The sequence below is a fragment of the Sardina pilchardus genome, chromosome 11, assembly GCF_963854185.1.
Source record: "Sardina pilchardus chromosome 11, fSarPil1.1, whole genome shotgun sequence".
Taxonomy (NCBI): Eukaryota; Metazoa; Chordata; class Actinopteri; order Clupeiformes; family Clupeidae; genus Sardina; species Sardina pilchardus.
In genome coordinates this window covers 19,909,793-19,928,058 of record NC_085004.1, presented here as the reverse complement: position 1 = coordinate 19,928,058, position 18,266 = coordinate 19,909,793, and the positions used below count along the sequence as shown (strand labels likewise).

The 18,266-nt window shown below is 48.6% G+C and overlaps 2 protein-coding genes across 6 annotated transcripts in view; one reads left to right on the top strand and one right to left on the bottom strand.

Moving 5' to 3' along the window:
- LOC134095474 (granule associated Rac and RHOG effector protein 1-like) overlaps nt 1-16,616 on the top strand; it is a 40,432-nt gene extending 23,816 nt beyond the window's left edge. For all 4 annotated transcript variants that reach the window (XM_062549037.1, XM_062549036.1, XM_062549038.1 and 1 more), the window contains 12 exons: nt 101-322; nt 1,598-1,738; nt 2,003-2,098; nt 2,948-3,109; nt 5,774-5,932; nt 8,950-9,047; nt 9,418-9,543; nt 9,715-10,856; nt 12,181-12,349; nt 12,623-12,760; nt 13,696-13,774; nt 14,311-16,616. In XM_062549037.1, coding sequence (XP_062405021.1) covers nt 101-322; nt 1,598-1,738; nt 2,003-2,098; nt 2,948-3,109; nt 5,774-5,932; nt 8,950-9,047; nt 9,418-9,543; nt 9,715-10,856; nt 12,181-12,349; nt 12,623-12,760; nt 13,696-13,774; nt 14,311-14,694 — 2,916 coding nt within the window. In that variant the 3' untranslated portion in view covers nt 14,695-16,616. The remainder of the gene's footprint in view (nt 1-100; nt 323-1,597; nt 1,739-2,002; nt 2,099-2,947; nt 3,110-5,773; nt 5,933-8,949; nt 9,048-9,417; nt 9,544-9,714; nt 10,857-12,180; nt 12,350-12,622; nt 12,761-13,695; nt 13,775-14,310) is intronic.
- A 423-nt stretch (nt 16,617-17,039) lies between these two features.
- On the bottom strand, nt 17,040-18,185 carry ss18l2 (ss18, like 2). Of its 2 annotated transcripts, XM_062549041.1 has the most exons (5): nt 18,040-18,185; nt 17,787-17,908; nt 17,492-17,568; nt 17,306-17,387; nt 17,040-17,211 (listed from the first exon to the last, which is right to left on the bottom strand). In XM_062549041.1, the coding sequence occupies exons 2-5, from the start codon at nt 17,853-17,855 to the stop codon at nt 17,188-17,190; spliced, it is 252 nt and encodes an 83-aa protein (XP_062405025.1). In that variant the 5' UTR covers nt 17,856-17,908; nt 18,040-18,185; the 3' UTR covers nt 17,040-17,187. The 2 variants fall into 2 exon arrangements, with proteins under 2 accessions (XP_062405025.1, XP_062405024.1); XM_062549040.1 differs by having other exon boundaries at nt 17,787-18,185.
- Between the last annotated feature and the right edge of the window lie 81 nt (nt 18,186-18,266).

Below are 18,266 nucleotides of genomic sequence, written 5' to 3'. Positions count from 1 at the left end.
TATCTATATTAGAACATTTCCTCATGTTGCATTTCCTCTGTTTGTGTGTGTGTGTGTGTGTGTGCGCGCGCGCGTGTGTGCATCTGTGTGTCTCGTGCAGGTGCTGGGCCGATGCTTCTTGACGGTGATGCAGGTCCACTTTCAGTTCCTGTCGCAGGCGCTGCAGAAGGTGCAGCCGGCTGCGCAGTCGTGCCTGGCCGAGGCCCTGTCCCAGGCCCAGGAGCGCCACGCCAACAGCGCCTGCCCACAGAACTCCACTCCCGGACACGCCCCCCTCAGCGAGCTGGAAGAAGCCTGCCGGTCATGGAAAGCAGCCTCTGAGGTAAGGTTATTTATTTATTTGTATTTTTTAAAATATCTTTTTTTGTGATTTTTTTTGCATTGAAAGATTTCATTAAAAAAAGAAAAAGTGTTTGTAAATCTCTTTTAATAACAATAATAATAACATTTTATTTATAATGCACTTTACATCGGCGATGTAAACCTCAAAGTGCAGGTTAAAAAACAAAAATAAGATGAGCAATTGAATAAAAAAGAAAAAGAGGAAAAAAGAAAAAGGTTGCAAGTCGTCAGTCAGAAAGGCTGTGTGGATTTACAATTAGAGTTACAGACATCCGGTTTTCTGTTTCATCGCCCCCACTGCTGACAGAATGTCTTTAAATGGGTTGTGTATAGGTGTGATTAAAAATATGTTAGATGTGTTTACAGACACAGGTGAGTAGATGTGTGACTGCTGACAGGGCAGGGGGAAGATGTGCTGCTGATTGGATCATCTGTCTGGTTTTATTTGTGAATGGATAACTATGGACAGGAAAATAGGCGCCAACGCTGTAGTTACTGTCTCATAAGCAGCCATGATGGAGAGGCAGATGTGGCCAGTTATTGGGTGGTTCAGTCAGTCAGTTATTTGCCCCAGCCAGTGGATGGACATCAGGCCTCATTCACACTCTCTCTGGTCCTCTTTCCTGCCTCAGTCAGTCTCTCCCTCTCTCTCTCTCTCTCTCTCTTTTTTTTACTCCGTCTGGCTCTCTCTCTAGTCTCTTGGAGCCTGTCTGTCTGTCTTGTTCAGCCAGAGCTTTTGCTGTGAAGCTTTGAGCTCTCTGATGAACTACATCCAGGTTCAGCTCCATTCACCATGGCTTGCTGTTTCAGGCAGTGCCTATTTGCTGTCCCTTATATTTCTAAATACAGCATTGCCCCTGCTGATGACAGCAGAGTGATGCTTTGTGTCTCTCTCTGTGTGTGTGTGTGTGTGGGTGGGTGCGCGTGTAGGAGTCTGTGAATGTGTGTGTGTGAGAGAGAGAGAGCGAGAGCAAGCCTGTCTAATCCCATGGCTAATCATTCCCCTGAAGATGCCTGAGCTAGACTCTTTTCTACCTCCTGCTGTGAGGCAGGATCCCTCTCTATCTCTTTCTATCTCTTTCTCTCTCTCTCTTGCTCTCTCTCTCTCTCTCTCTCTCTCTCTCTCTCTCTCTCTCTCTGTTGCGTAGAGATATTTCTAATGGGGGTATGTTCATCTGACTGAGATTGTCAGGGCTCTGTATGATGTGCCGCGCATATGTAAATCCAACCGTGTGTGTGTGTGTTCCTCCTCCAGGCCACGATGCGTCTGCGTGAGCGGGGCCGGGACGGCTGCATGTCGGGGCTGCAGGTGCAGCAGCTCTTCTGCTCCCACGGCTCCAGCCTCCCAGAACACCAGCTCAAAGAGCTCAACCTCAAGATCGACAACGCACTGCAGGTCAGCACACACACACACACACACACACACACACACACACACACACACACACACACACACACACACACACACACACACACACACACACACTCCTGTCCTGGTAACTTAACTGTTTCACAAGCCAAACACCAAAATCGTAGACTGGTTGATTATTTTTTAAAATGGTGTGCGAGTACTTGTCTCTCTGTCCCTAGGTTACTTTACTGGGGGAGTATATGTTTTAACACAGTGTGTGTGTGTGTGTGTGTGTGTGTGTGTGAGCAGGCTTACAGGGCTGCGTTGGAGAGCCTGGGCCACAGTGAGTATGCCCTGAAGGCGGGCTTCCAACTGAACCCCAAGACAGCCGAAGGAGCTCTGCAGGTATGTGGATAACCCCATCTCTTCTTTTTAGCTGCTTTCCGTTTACTTCCCCTGTTCTCTTCTCTTACCGTCACCTCTCCTCACTTCTCCTTCCCCCTACTGTCCTTCACAGCACTCTTCTCTAGTCCTGTCCTCCACTCTCCCTTTGGCCACCCCCTATCTTCCTCTCCTCCCCTCCCCTCCTTCTCTCCACCACTCCCCTCCTCCTCTCTTCCACTCTACTATCTTCTATGCTCCTCCCCCTCCCCTCCTTTCCTCTCCCCTCCCCTCCTTCTCTCTTCTACTTTCCTATCTTCTATCCTCCTCTCCTCTCCCCTCCTCCTCTCTTCCACTCTACTATCTTCTGTCCTCCTCTCCTCTCCTCTCCTCTCCCCTCCCCTCCTTCTCTCTTCCACTTTCCTATCTCCTTTCCTCCTCTCCCCTCTTTCTCTCTTCCATTCTCCTATCTCCTCTCCTCCTCTCCTCTCCCTCCTCCTCTCTTCCACTCTCCTATCTTATATCCTCCTCTCCTCTGCCCCCCTCTTCCTCTCCTCTTTTTTCCCCTCCTCCACTCTTCTCTCCCTGAGCAGAGCTGATGAGACCGGACAGGTCATCAGATGCGTTTGTTTATTAGACTGGGTGGGATGCTAATTGCATTCGTTCATGCTGTATTACTGGGTGTAGTGCTCCCTAATTAAACTATTAAAGCACTCTTCGTGTGTGTGTGTCTGTGTCTGTGTCTGTGTGTCTGTGTGTCTGTGTGTCTGTGTGTCTGTGTGTGTGTGTGTGTGTGTGTGTGTGTGTGTGTGTGTGTGTGTGTGTGTGTGTGTGTGTGTGTGTGTGTGTGTGTGTGTGTGTGTGTGTGTGTAGGGATGCTGCAGTGAGGCGGAGGCCCAGCAGGCGGGCCGGATGCAGACCACCTCGCAGCCCATCCAGTGTGAGCTGCCCACCATCCCCGTGCAAATCGGCTCGCACTTTCTCAAGGGCGTCTCCTTCAACGAGTCCGCCGCCGACAACCTCAAACTCAAAATGGTAATCTCTCCTCTCCTCTCCACTCCTCTCCTCTCCTCTCTACTCACACACATGTCTGGGCTGAGCCTCCACACCTCCAGCCTTCTGTTCATCCCCTCATTTTGATGCTACTAAGGGGCTCATGACCGTTTGGGTGTAGTGACAGTCAGTTGTCAGCCAAATGCAGTAGCAGTAGTCTTCTTCAGCACTCCTGCCATCAGGCTCATAACTGAAGTGTTCAATTCGCAGAGCGTAATGCTGCAACAATTAACCTCCACTATAATCAATGGAGCTGGCGACAACAGGCGTCATGGCGGCGAGTGCATTTGATAAAATTAGATCTGTCTCGACCAAAACTATTTTCACGTTCCGAGAACGGAGCGCTTCAATTGCGCACCCGGTGTAGCTTGGCTGTTTTACTGGAGTGGAGCCCCAAGCCAGATATGCTAGAACGCCGTCCATCCAAATAGGAAATAAAATGCTGTTCTTTTTCTCAGATGGTACTTAGAGGGACTTGCTGGACCGTAGTGGACACTGCTGTTGCTATAGTGTCATCACCCTTGTCTGCCCTCGCTCCTCTGAAATCTGTGTCAAGCTCCTTGTTTGTTCCTTAAAGGCCTCTACGGCCTTGGTCTGGCGCATGGCGAGGCACACTCGACTTGCTGTTATATGACTAAGTCCGGTTAGTTGAATTAGCCCCACCACAAAGCAAGCTGTGTCAACCACTTAAACAGGAAGGCCGAGATGGGGAGAGCACGTCTCCGATTTCTCTCCGTCAGCAGTTGGAGTTGTAGTGTGGTGAGGTGGAGGCCCCGGAGAGCAGTCTGTTTACAGCTGTTTTCATGCGAGACCAGCCGCATTTAAACAGATCAATATGCAGGACCCATCCTGCCGCTCGTCAGAGTGCAACCATCCACCATCCCATAGACCCATGCCGAGATGAAAGGCCAGCGATCCACCGCCACATCCCAAGCTTTCGCACAATCTGCTGGATGGTTCTGTGGCCTCCCTCCCCCTCTACTACCCCCCCCCCCCCTCCAACCTAAAGCTTGGCCCGGGCTGGGCAACACCCATGAGTGCTTGTTTAGAGCGAAGCGTGTGAGCGATGATCGGACAGTGTCTCACAGACTGTGTTTACAGTTACTCTTTCTTTCTTTCTTTCCTTCTCTCTCTTTCTTTCTTTCTCTCTTTTTTTTCTTTCTTTCTTTCATTCTTTCTTAGATAGATAGATAGATAGATAGATAGATAGATAGATAGATAGATATACTTTAATCATCCCAAAGGGAAATTCTGTTGTTTCAGCATTCTTACAAACACATAAACATTCAACAATCATCACATACACATATAAGACACAACAGACATGGTTTCACCACAAGACATAGCCAGAAGTAGTTGTCAAAGGCATAATGACCCTCCAAGTCTGGCCTAGAGGAAACAGAAACAAGACCCTTCCCAACAAGACCCTTCCTTTGTCTCTCCCTCTCCCTCTCCCTCACTTTATGTCACTCTCTTTCCCCCACTTTCCCTCTCTCACCCCTTTTTCTATTTTTCTATCTCTCTCTGTCTTTCTCTCTGGCTCTCTCTCTCTATCTCTCCCCCCTATCTCCCATGGTTATGGGGGAATAAGTAACTGGGGCAGGGGGGGGCTCATCTGATGGTCAGTGTTGCTGCTGTTGCCACTGTGAAACGCACACAGAAACGGCTCCAGAAAGCGGCTGAGTGGAGCTGAGCGGAGCGAGTCGCCCCTCCGAGCGAGAGCTCCTCAGCAGCAGTGGCAGCAGCAGCAGCAGTGCGCGTGAGCGTGATCACCAGGGGAGCTGGAGCTGGAGCTGGAGCTGGAGCTGGGCTTCAGAGCACATTCCTCGCCCATGCAGTCACCTTCTGGGAAAAGCCAGCGCGCCGGCTTATTGCTCATAACAGTCGCGAGCGTGCAGAAATGTTGAAAGTTTGGTTTTGATGGTTAGTCATTGCTAATGTGAAAAGGGGACTTTGTGGCTGAGTAAAAGTGTCTTGATGATTTTTAAGTATTAAGAGCACGAGTTTATGTAGTGTTTTTTTGAAGGTTATTACTGTAACACAGTGAGGACATTAACTTGATGTTGTACTTGTAGGTTAAGGGTCAATCTTCATTAAAGCTTCACTATACTTTATAACAAAATTTAAGTCACATTTCAGACTCGTGATGGCCACACACACACAGTGTTGAGTGTTGTTCTACAATAGCAATGACTGGTCCCTGAATCATATAATACCGGTATGCCTGTTTCAGTTTAATCCAGTGAGACTGAACAGTTCATTACCTTTGTTTTGAGGTGTTCGTCTCCGTTACCTCCTATGATTTCAGAAAAAAACAAAAACAATCTTATGTGTCACCCCAGGCTAACAAATGACTAAAGATTCAGGCTTGTTTAAATTTTTTCATTTGTGTCATTTTTTCCTCGCCTGCTTTCAACATGGTATTATATCTTACCCCTGTCCATAACCCAAGTTGGAATGATGTTATTATTCTACATTTGAAAGCCTTGAGGGTCCCTGCAAGAATATCCGGTGTAATGACTTGATAGCTTAAACACTGCTGGCTCTGTATACGCTAGGGGTATTGATTTGCATTCAGGTGGGTTATCTGATCAAGCAATATTAAGTGTGTGTGTGTGTGTGTGTGTCTGTGTGTGTGTTGTTCAGCATACCGTGCTGCAGCTGATTAAGGAGGCGGTGGGCCAGAATGGCGTGAGCGTACGGGACGAGTCGCCCGTGACGGACGTGCTAAACCAGGTGTGTCCCTCCAGCTGGAGAGGAGCCTGCAAGACCGCCGTGCAGCTGCTGTTCGGACAGGCCGGCCTGGTGAGTACACAGCACCACCACCAGACACGGCATCGACACCACCAGACACGAAACGGCACAGACCAGCTGCCACCACCAGACACGAAACCGCACAGACCAGCTGCCACAACCAGACACGAAACAGCACTGACCAGCTGCCATCACCAGACACAGCACTGACATAGACCAACTGCCACAACAAGGCACGCACCGCTACAACAAGGCATGCTCAAACACAAGCAGACAATCATCAACACAGCCAGCCACGCACTGCCACAACCAGACAAGCACCACAACAGACCAACTGCCACAACCAGGCAAGCACCAGCGCAACCAGCCACGCACCACGACAAACCATCTGCCACAACCATGCAAGCACCGCCACAGCCAGACAAGCAGCAACACAACCACAAAAGTACCACTTGTGGCAAAAGTGCCGCAGCCAAACGGGCACCACCACAGCCAAACTTGAACTTGCACAACTAGACATGTTCTTCCACAGACCAACCAACATGATACAATATGTGATCGTCAACAGGCAGTATATAACAGCATTCCAAAAGCATAATACTTGAAATTCTCAGGTGTATTTCTGTTTTCTTACACCTTTGTAAGACACAGATGTTAGCCCAGGTTCGGTTCCCGAGCCTGCCATTGCCAGTCTGTGTGGCTTTTGGATAAAAACATCTACTGATGATGGATGTCGTGTAGACATAGAAAACAGTATGAGGAAGTGAGTCATGGTCAGAGAAACAGACAATGTGACCGAGGCAGACAACCAAAGATGTTTTGAAACATCGGGTTCTCTCAACAGCCTCGTGTTAAATAGAAAACTCCTCTCCCCTTTTTAAAAGCTTTTGTTTTTTATTCGTTTCATCTCAGGCTGTGAGTGAGCTGAAAAGTAGGTCTCACTGAACTCTACCACTATCACTTTCTTGAGAGGCTTCAATTTCAGAAGAGGTCGTGTGTGTGTGTTTTAAAAATCTGCACACTGTTAGACACTCTCAAAAGCTTTATTTACCACCATTTCAATGTTCCAGACCATCGTCAGGCGTTGTAAGTAAAAGCTGTGTGTGTTTTCTAAATGTTTTTTTTTGTATGTAGTCTGGTGAGGTCAATAAATCACTATTTGACGATATCTTGGGTTTTTGAAGTCTGCCTTTTTAGTGCGATCTCCAGTCTTGTTTTTCTACGTTTTTTTTTTGGAGCCTACGCACCAACATTGACGATGACCACTTGCTCTCCCATAGCTCACTCAGCTCTGTTTGGGCCCTGGAGCTTTATGGCCTCTGAGAGAAAGCAGCAGTGATGGAGATGGGGTTCAGGGGGAGGGGAGGGAGGCCAGGGTTGGGGGGGGGGGGGCGCTTGTAATTGAGCCGAGATGCTTTGTGCTGGGTCTTTGCGCAGCTGGGGAGGGCCAGCGGAATCCGCAACCTTCAGCAAGGAACCTTCAGCGTTGAACATTCCGGCAACATCTGGGCAGGGCACAGGGTCACTTGCAGGGAGGATGGGAGGGAAGTTGCTAACATAAACTCACCTTTAGTTGGAATGACGTTTGTGTGTGTGTGTGTGTGCATCTGTGTGTGAGAATGAGGGGGTAGGGGATGGGGGATGGCCAGCAAAGTAGTGTGTGTGTGCGTGCGCGCATGTCTTTGGTATTTTTTGGTGAATGTTATGTATTCACCATGTGTGTTTGTACGCACTTGTAGATAATGGCTGTGTGTTTACGTGAGCCGTCAGACTCCCCATGTAATAAGGTGTGGGAGTCGTGGGTAAGACTCGGGGAGACACAAACAGAGGCTTGTCCTCACCGTGCCCTCCTGCCTTCCACACCGCCCTCCCCAGTAGAGCCTCATTTAGGAAATCATGGCAACTGATAAAAGCAGAAAAGACTGGATTTGATTATATTAAATTATATGAATTATTTTTTTTTTAGTGTGAAACAGAATTTTAGCAATTAGGTTTGTGTAGAATATGGAGTGTCATGATTTTTGCTTCTCTGTATTAGTGGAGATGCTTGCTGTAAATGTAGCAAGCAGCAACATTGAAAAGACAACACAATCAATTTGTCCAACCTTAACATGTTCAACAATTGCCTTGTGCGTCTCTTTGAATGAATTGATGTATTGTTATTGGAGGTTGAATAATTGGCTTTAATGCATTTAAATGTTTGAAGTGACTTTGAGTGGATGCTTTGGCCTCTCAGTCGCTCCCCCGCTGGTCTGCATTAGAGGAAATGGAAGCTGATGGAACATCTCTCTCTCTCTCTCTCTCTCTCTCTCTCTCTCTCTCTCTCTCTCCCACTGAGTCTCTCCTCCCAGCCCTGTTCCCGTGGCCTTATGTAGCCTCCTGGTCAGAGCGGCCCTGATGTCCTGTATGTTGACGTTGATGTGTGCTTGTGTGTGTGTTTTTATATGCGTGTGTGTGCGCCGCACCGCCTCGTGTCAGAGTCGCAAGGATACACCTGCTCTAAAAATAACAAGACGCCCCGCATCCTGTTGGACAGGAAGTCTCTTCCCCACCGGCTGTGGTTCTGTGAGTGCGGCGTGTTCGTCACGCCTGGCTTCTTGTCACAGAACTACATGGCTTCCTGTGTTAGACCAGACCTGGAGACAGTTGCCGTGGTGGACGAGGGGCAGCCATCCTAGCAACAGCGAAGCCATTAATGTTAATTGTTCTGGTAATCGAAGCGAAGGAGGCCGATGGGACCCGGTCAGGGTAGTAGGATGTGCTTTATGCCCGGGTCGCTACTGCGGCTAGGAAGTTGTTTTGAGTTTTGTTTCGCTCGTGTCGGAGAGAGCGGGGAGGGAAAGAGCGTTGTGTGTCACACGGGAGTACATGTGTTTCCTGAGAGTGTCAGAAACAGTGCTGCATCAGCACATCATCATCCGAGACTGTCACGGTTTCCATCCCCACACACCCTTTCCCACACACAGGGTTTATTTCTTTTTGACTCTTTTTGACTTCTCGCTCTCTCCCTCACCCTCGCCCCTTTCTCTCTCTCTCTCTCTCTCTCTCTGTGTGTATGTGGGTAATAGGTGGTGGTGGACACGGCCCAGATAGAGAACCGAGAGGCCTACGCGCCCCAGATCACGCTCGAAGGCTCCAAAGTGGTGGTGCAGGTGCCTTCAACATGGTAAGGACGACTTGGACGTCAGGGCTCCTGTCGGGGGTCTTGATCTTTCTTTAACCGCCCACCGTCATAGCACTGCTCTCAGCTCTGCAAATTGAGTTTACATTCAGCACTTTGTAGGGACCTGAGCTGAACTAGCACTAGAACATAGCTAGCCACATTATATGTAGTTTTCTGTGGATGAGTGCAGTTGCCTGTTTTGGCCCGCTGACACAGATGTGCTGTTGGGTGTGTTGTTGTGTGTTTATAATAGATAGATAGATAGATAGATAGATAGACAGATAGATAGACAGATAGATAGATACTTTATTGATCCCCAAGGGGAAATGTCCGCATCTGATGGAGCAGTGTTGTGTGCTGCTAAACCCCTCAGGTGCCTGAAGGAGGACCCAGCCACCATGTCTCTGCTCCAGCGCAGCCTGGACCCGGAGAAGACGCTGGGGCTGGTGGACGTGCTCTACACCGCCATCTACGACCTCAACCGCTGGAAGGAGCGCAAGTGAGTCCTGTGCTGCATGGAGTTGAAGTACACACACACACACACACACACACACACACACACACACACACACACACACACACCGTTGTGTAGTGGCATAAGTGCAAAATAATGAAAATATCGCAGGACACTAGTCTGACTCTACATGTGTGTTTGCGTGTGTCTTCATAGGGAGCAGGCTCTTCCCATAATCCAGATTCAGCTGCAGCGCGAAAGCCCGGACTACGGTTCCCATGTCGACCTGCCGTCCGGCAACGGCTCCAAGGCGTCCAGCGGCGGCGGCGGCGGCCTCCCAAAGACCATCTCCAAGCTGACCTCCAAGTTCACGCGCAAGGCCTCGTCCATCCCCAACACCCCGTCGCGCAGCCCCGACGACAAGCCCCCCAAAGCGCCGGGCCCGGCCGACGGCCGGCTGCACAGCCTCCTCCAGCTGGGCGGCCTCTCCGGGGGACTCTCAGTGGACCCCTCCCAGGGGCTGCTGGCCAACGGCGCGGGCCCCGACGAGCAGGGCATGAACCTCCCCACCGACCAGGAGATGCAGGACGTCATCGACTTCCTCTCCGGCTTCAACATGGGAAAGTCCCAGCAGGCCTCGCCGCTGGTCAAGCGCCGGAACTCCGTGCCCTCGTCCGGCGCCAGTGCCGCCAGCGCTGCCTCCACCGCCGCCGACATCAAGCCCCCGGCGAGCTCCCAGCACGGGCTGCAGCCGCCCCCGCAACCCCTGCCGCCCCAGCAGTCGCAGCCGCCGCCTCAGCAGCACCAGCTGTCCCTCCCCAAACCACAGCAACCGCAACCACCACCGCAGCAGCAGCAGCAACAGCCGCAGCCTCAACCACCGCAACCTCCCCCCCAGCAGCCCCAGCCTCCGCAGCCTTCCCAGCAGGCCTTGCAGTATTATCAGCACCTCCTGCAGCCAATCAGCCAGCAGCAGCAGCAGCAGGCCCAGCAGCAGCAGCAACAGCAACAACAGCAGCAGCAGCAGCCCTCTCCCCAGCTCCCCGGCCAGGCTCTGCCCCAGCAGAGAGTGCCCAGCAAGTGGCTGGGGGGCTCCAGCCCACAGCCCCCGCCACAGGGTCCTCCGGGGGGCCTGTCCCCGATGGGACCCCTGGGGCAGTGGGGGGCCCCGGGGTTGCCGGACCTGAGCTCGGACCTCTACAGCCTGGGGCTGGTGAGCACCTACATGGACAGCATGATGTCCGAGATGCTGGGCAACAAGCCGCAGGGCCCGCGCAATAACACCTGGCCCAACCGCGAGCAGAGCGACTCCGCCGTCTTCAACGTGCTAGGGGACACGCTGCCCTTTGACCCCGCAGGTCAGTCACCACACCACACTCAGCATGAGTTAGAACTGATCGTTGGATTTGTTTGTTCATATATTTCTGCATAGATGTGTGTGTTTGTGTGTGTGCACGTTTTTCATGTTTCATGCGTCCTGTATGTGCACGTTCACGTCTGTTATAGTGTGTGTGTGTGTGTGTGTCCATTAGTGTTCATAACTGTGTGTGTGTGTGTGAGAGAGTTCATGTATGTGTGTGCACGTGTGTTTTTGACTCTCGCGGGGCCGTGTGCACGTTAAGACCTGAATCAGCAGCGGGGCCTCTGAGCAGCTCTGCTGACGCCGTCGTTTCACCTGGAAGACTCGGTCCCGTGAGAGCAGCTCCAGAACCCCCCCCTCCTCCTCCTCCCCCTGTGCACCAGCGCTGCTCTCTGCGCCCCCATACTCCCCGCAGGCCACTGCGGTCATTAGCGAGGCTCTCACAGGGACCCCCAGAGACCCCTAGACTGGGGCCCAGCCCATTGTCTCCTCTGATGGTGCTGTGGCCTGCCAGGAAAAAAAAAACATCTGCTCTCGGCCTCATCAGAGCAGGAGAGCAGAGAGCCTCATCCTCATTCATTCATTTAGGTTGTCCTCAAATGGTGCACGTCAGCTGTGGACATAGGAAATCTATCTAGCAAGCTGTGATATATTATAGATCCTGCCATGGGATGTTTTCAGAGGCAGAGTTCATCTATTAAATCATTGGATGGGTCAGTTTTGACACAAGACAGAAGCTACCATCCCAAACGACTAGAAGCCTGTAAAGAGTGGGTAGACAACTGTGATTCTGAGTTTAAAGAAATGTTCCTCAGAGCATGTAGGTGACACAAAGTACTGATGAGGCTGTGACTGACTGGGTTGCTAACAAACCCTGCATCTATACTGGTTCTTCTAAACAGAATTTTACATGCATGTGTTTGTAGGTCATGTCCTGACCCAGAAATTGGTTTCAGTAAACAGCTGTTTGTGTGTTTGTGCGTGTGTGTGTGTGTGTGCGCGTGTTTGTTTGTTTCTGTGTGTGCGCATGTGTGTGGTGGGTGTTTATGGTTCGGTCCTTTCTGCTGAACACAGAATGTGTCAGGGTCTGTTTCTCTCGTGTAGCAAACTCTTTATTCCAGCAGAGGCCATTGTGCCTGGCCGCCTGGCGGCCCATTGTGCGTTTCTGCTGTGCTAGACAGTCTCTGTGTGTCTTTGTGTGTGTGTGTGTGTGTGTGTGGCCTGAGCACTGTGTGGGAGAACAGCTGAGTGTGTCAGAATGTAAACGCCAGTCTCGTCCCCCCCCCCCCGCCTCTCTCTCTCTCTCCCTCCACCGTGCCCAGTGGGCTCAGACCCAGAGTTCGCCCGCTACGTCGCCGGGGTCAACCAGGCCATGCAGCAGAAACGGCAGGCGCAGCACATCCGCCGCCCGGGCAACGCCCGTGGCAACTGGCCCCTAGCGGACGAGGCGCACCGCACCTGGCCCCACCCAGAGTACTACAGCAGTGAAGGGTGAGTCCACCGGAGGGCGCTCTCTCCGCCAAAACACGCTCACCCAGTACACAACGTGATGCTACACACGTCTTTTCCCTCAGTCAGTCAGTCACACTACACTCAAGTGTTTTGCACACTGGTGTTCTCACACAGACACACACACACACACGTACGTTTACAAGTAAAGACACAACATTCAGTCCAGGAGGAGGCTTGGCATGTTTTAAGAAGATGTTGTTGAGAGAGTGCGAGATGTCCATGCTGATAATGTTCTTGTGTCTCGGTTACCAGGGATGCGGTGAACAGCAGCTGGTCAGCCAATCAGGGTGACTCGGCCAGCTCGAGTGACGAGGCTTCCTCAGCCAATGGGGACAGCCTGTTCTCCATGTTCTCCGGCCCAGACTTGGTGGCTGCTGTTAAGCAGAGGAGGTACGGCACTCTACAAACACACACACACACACACACACACACACACACCTGCGCTGACTTCACACATCTCACACACCTGTGCTGGGGTTCTCACCTGATGCTGTGCTTCCTAATCTAGCTCTGAATGTTTTATCTAAGCATTTATTCGTTGGGTAATAAATTGATTGTCTTTCATATTTATTTATGTTCTATCCAAACCTAAGTTTGAAGCGGTTCTGTTTAGCGGTACACACACACACACACAATAACTTGGCTGGTTTTCAAACTAAGTGGAACACACTGTGCATCCCGAGGGAGTGTACCTTGTAAATTAAATATATATATAAAAAAATCATGTATAAAACAACATGGCCCCATAAATATGTCTAATAAAAAATGCTGATAAAAAATACAGTGTTCTTTTAAAAGACTGTTTTGCGAGCACAGCTATTCTGAAATATGGACATTGGAGTTAGAACCCTGCCATAAAATACCAGACTGCAAACTAAGATGAGAGAGAGGCAGTAACTATCTATGTACATGGTGTGTGCGCTGTTCAGCTCCATTAAGACATCTAGTATAAATGGATCATTAGTTCATTAACTGCAGTGTTTGTCCAACCTGTGTGTGATTTCCTGACGAGTCGAGTAGTTATGTGAGCAATAAGAGACCATTCCCAGACATGCCTGGATCGGCATGCCCATTGATGTGTGACCAATTGACCACTTAACTGCTCCATTTCCTATTCTTTACTCTCATATATCTGCATTAGAACGTGTTTGCTTACACACATGGATATCAAAAGATAGTGACGCTCTTGAGAATCGCTGGTGGAAAGTCTCTGCACAACTATGTACCTCGATCAGTTTGTCTCGTAGATCACCCCATCCTCTGCTGTAAACGAAACCTAAACTAAATGTGATTGTGTTTGCTATGTTTTCCCTTCTGTTGCCTAGGAAACACAGCTGTGGGGAGCAGGAGGTGTGCACGTTGCCCTCTCCACCTCTACACCATGCCACTGATGACAGCTGCCAGGTAAGGGCAAACACCTGTGCCTCTCAGGTGTACCTCTTCATCTGTGTTTTGTACCAGTGTTGTCTAGCACCAATGTGACCATACACACACCTATACCTATACTACAGATATAGGTGTGTGTGTGGTCAGATATGTTTCTCAGACATTGTGCATAATTTCATGTTTTTGTCCAACCTTGTCACTCAACTAGAAAACCGCTGTAAGTAATGACTTATACTGAAACACTGCCATCTAGTGGATGTTGTCATTGCGCATAATATATCACAAAAGTCTCTGTAGGCTACTCGGCCAAGTGATGCAGAATTGTATTTTAAGAAAGTCAAGCTCTTGCAGGCCGCATAAAAGGACATAAGACAAGGTCAACATATTGACATCTCATCGATAGTGTCCTGTTTCTTTGTCTGTTTTATGTAAACGCTACATCGCAATGGAGAAGTCCAGTAATCCCCAAGTCGTGCCTGCGAGTCCATGGGTCATGTCTTTGTTTGTACATGTATTTATTTTAACATGGTGCTCTCTCTTTTTCCCCCTTCCAGGACAGCAAAACCAAAACATGGCCCCCCAAGGCTCCGTGGCAGCACTCGTCCTCCCACACCAACACCATGCCCAACCTGGGCTCGTCCCTCTACCAGATGAACATGCCCCCCTCCAGCCAGTGGAGCGACTCCATGCAGATGCTGCAGTCGGCCGTGTGGTCCACCGCCAGCGACTGCTCTCCCTCCGGCGGCGGCGGCCTCTCGTCCGGCTTCCCCTTCTCCCAGCAGCAGCCTCCGCCGCAGCAGCAGCAGCAGCAGCAGCAGGGCCCGCCACCGCAGCCCCAGCAGCAGCCTCCGCAGCACAGCAAGCAGCCCATCAGCAAGGGCTTCAAGTCCTTCCCCCACAAGCCCGAGCACCGGCCCTCCTACCTGCACCAGTACTGAGCAGCCGTGGAGAGGGGGGGGAGGGGGGGTCAGACTCTTGCCTCTCCTCGGCCCTTTTTCTCCCGTGCTCCCAGGGCTTTGTGCTCTTGGCACCTGTAGCAGGGCTTCTGTGAGGAGGGGGAAGTGTCTGGATAGGGGTTTTCCTTTCTGTCTCTTATCTTTTTTTTTTTTTTTTTGGTTATGTATACGCAGGTTTCGTATTTACCCTTCCTTGGCAGAGGTACCATCTGCGTTTAGAGGGACAAAGGCGGCTTTCTGAGCGGTCCTGTCGAGAAAAGCGCATGATCGTCCGCAACCCCTTTACCCCTGTACTGCGGTTCCAGCTCATACTGTGGTGTCTTTGGCCACCTAGTTTACACCCCTCCCCTCCCCTCCTCCACCCCAAACACCCACTCCTGGACTTGCTTCTGAGCCACCCGAACAGGTGACGTGCATGGCTGTCTCATTTCTCTCCTCTTCCCTCCCCTCCCCTCTCGCTTTGAGCCCTGAACTCCTAGCTGACCGTGTCCAGGGGAGGGGGAGAAGATGACCCAGTGCAAATGATAATTATACTGTGTCTAAAAAGCTGTAACTGCCAAATCTCCTATCAGATGACTCAGACTACAGCTTCCATATTGTTCCATAGCGTGTAAATGACTCCAAATGATATATAAATACTTACCTTCTTTTTATTAAGAGGCTTTGAGCAGGCTCGGCAGAATATAATCATCGCAGAGGTGTAATTTGAAAGAGATACACTACTTTTTTCAAACAACTTACAAGAGTTCTATGGGGGAAAAAAAGAAAAATAGAAATAATATAGCAGTAACTATGTGCCATGGTGATATGAATAGCACTTGCAGAATATTATTTTCCAACCAAAGCGTTGTTCAGAAGATGAATGGTGCTTCGTGACTAGCGAGAGGAGTTTGGGGTTGTTATGGAAATCATAGCAAATGATACAGTTCCATGCCCTTTTGTCTGACAAACTCTGGAAATGTCTCTGTGTGTGTGCGTGTGTGTGTGATTAAAAAAAAACAAAAAAAAACAAGAAACGCTCCTTTCATGTCACCTCACGCGCATTTCTGATTGGCAGTTTGCTTCAGAATAACACTAACTCTTAAATACAAAAAACTTAACATTTGTTCCTTAAAAAAATACAATATTTTCTTGTACAAATATTGACAGTATTAATCTTATTTTTGTATTTTCTTACATGTTATACCATTACTGTATATGTTAATACAATATAGGCATACTACATCAGATTGGATTTCCCCATCCCTGCCCTCAGATGTGAAAAAGCACATGTTTCCCTTCCTCCAGAGTTGAACTAAAATCATCTATCTCGAAAGGTTACCAAATATGCCATTATAACATATGCCATTATAAACACTAAACACGAGCTGATCTGGGCTGGTTTTAGAGCCCGTGTTTCTTCAGTTTCTATGGCGGTGGGCTGCAGATGAAGGCCCAGAATGTTAACTCTTGTGATGTTTGCGGATGCCAATGTTGCCTGTATTTATGATATGACACCATGTTTTTTCTGAAAACTAACATACTTACCATGTTTACAGAGAATCGTTTGCTGTATATAAATATAAATATATATCTTTTTATAGTTCTGTGCTTTGCACAATCAAAATATAGGGTTTGTTGCTTTTTGTCTGTGTTATCTCCCAAACTGTTGCAGCCTTTTTTTTAAGACATCTTAAAGACCTTGGACTGTAACTGTTAGCATTTCTCAGTTGTGTCAAATGGTTTACTAGTGACTTCACCAGAAATCTGACCTGTAACCCTGAGAGTTGAAGTGAAGAGGCTGCTTGGCTTATGTTGCTTATTGTTCTCTTGAGCTGGCAACTGAATCTTTCCAAGTGTACCAGCAATGCAAAAAAAGTAAAAAAAAAAAAAAAAAAATTAAAGAAATGTAATTGACAACCTAATGTCTTGTTTGTCTTTGTTATTTTGGGGGAAACCCCTGCCTATATGCCTTAATGTCTTGTTTATTCTGTTTTCCCTGTTTTAGAGGTTTCCAATTCAGTAGTAAGCATGCTTTTTGTTCAGCAATTTAAATGGAAATAAATAAAAAATAAACACGGGCTCCATGTTTAGATCTTCCATTCATATATTATTTTGTTGCATTACTGCAGGCCTAGATTTTAGAATATTTTAAATATTTAAGGCAATTTTTTACTTTCTCAAGTTGATCTATATTGGTATAGTGACCGACAGGTCAGCTGGAAAAACAAGGCAGTAAGCGGATGCTGACAATCAAGGCCCTGAATCTTATGAGGGTGGACTCTCAACACTTGCTTCTGAATCCGACACAAATACTGGCCACCATCAGAAATGGAGAATAGCTCATACCACATGTAAAAAATAGACATTTATTATAAATAATGTCACAATCGTTTGCACAGAAAGTTCAAAGTGCAGGAAACAAAACATTAACTCATACATTTGTATGGATGCAAATACAAAATATGCCCCCCATCACTGACACTTGTGTGCTGGTCATTCCCCATTTTCTTGTGGAGCCTGGTAAGACAGAAAGACAAATATTGAAATAATTGATACCAATCCATTAGTTAAGGCTTCATTGCTGAGCTGGGAGGAGAACTAGGATTTTCACCTCTGTGGTGGGAGGGGTGTCAGGACTGGCGTCGGCTATGGTCCCGAGGTACACAATATTCCGGTGTAAAATCTGTTGATACCTGCAAAAGATCCAATATGTACTGCTTTAATTTCCTCGGTAACAATGGACATGGACCACTTGGGCTGCAAATGTCACAATAATATAGTCCATCCATCGACTTACTGGACACATTCTGTCGCGCGTCCCCGCTGCATGTATTCCGCAATGCATCTCACCAGCTGATCGTTTTCGTCAAGCAACTTGTGCAAAAGACATTTTAACTCAGTTAACATTTTAACTCAGACCAGTGCAAAACATAACAAGTTTGACATTATTTTGCTTGAACACATTCAGACACACAACGCAACTTCATGCAAATAGCTCGAGATGACAATGTATCAGTTAAAGACACTGTCGATAAGACACATTGTAACCAAAAGAGACAGACGAACTCTTACTGTCTATGATTACTGCTCACCCGTTGAATAATTTCCTGGTTAATTTCGGCCTTCCCACGTTGCCTTCTCGGTACGAAAACAACGGACATTTTTCGTAGCAGGCAGACAATTCGTTGGTAGGTGTTTTCTGAGCTTGAATGCGCTACGAGTGAAATATATTATGTAGCTCGTTATCAACGTTAGCTAACAACATTAGCTGGCTAGACACAGGGGGGGTATATTTCACAAGCGATTTATCACGTAGCAGCTTAGCTTGAACAGTTAAAAATGTACCATTAGTTAGGCTGTTCAAAACCCCTTGAACGTGTGTCAATTAACAGGTACTGAAAATAAAGTGAGTTCTGGATTTCAGAACTGTTTTTTTAAACTAGCTCTGGCTTCTTCACAGCGCAACCGCTCATTTTAGATAGGGAATTGGATGGCTTCTGCGCATGTGCTAATGGGGTAAACATAATTTGCGCATGTGCGAGTAGTCTGCGTGACGTAAATGTCGTCATCAG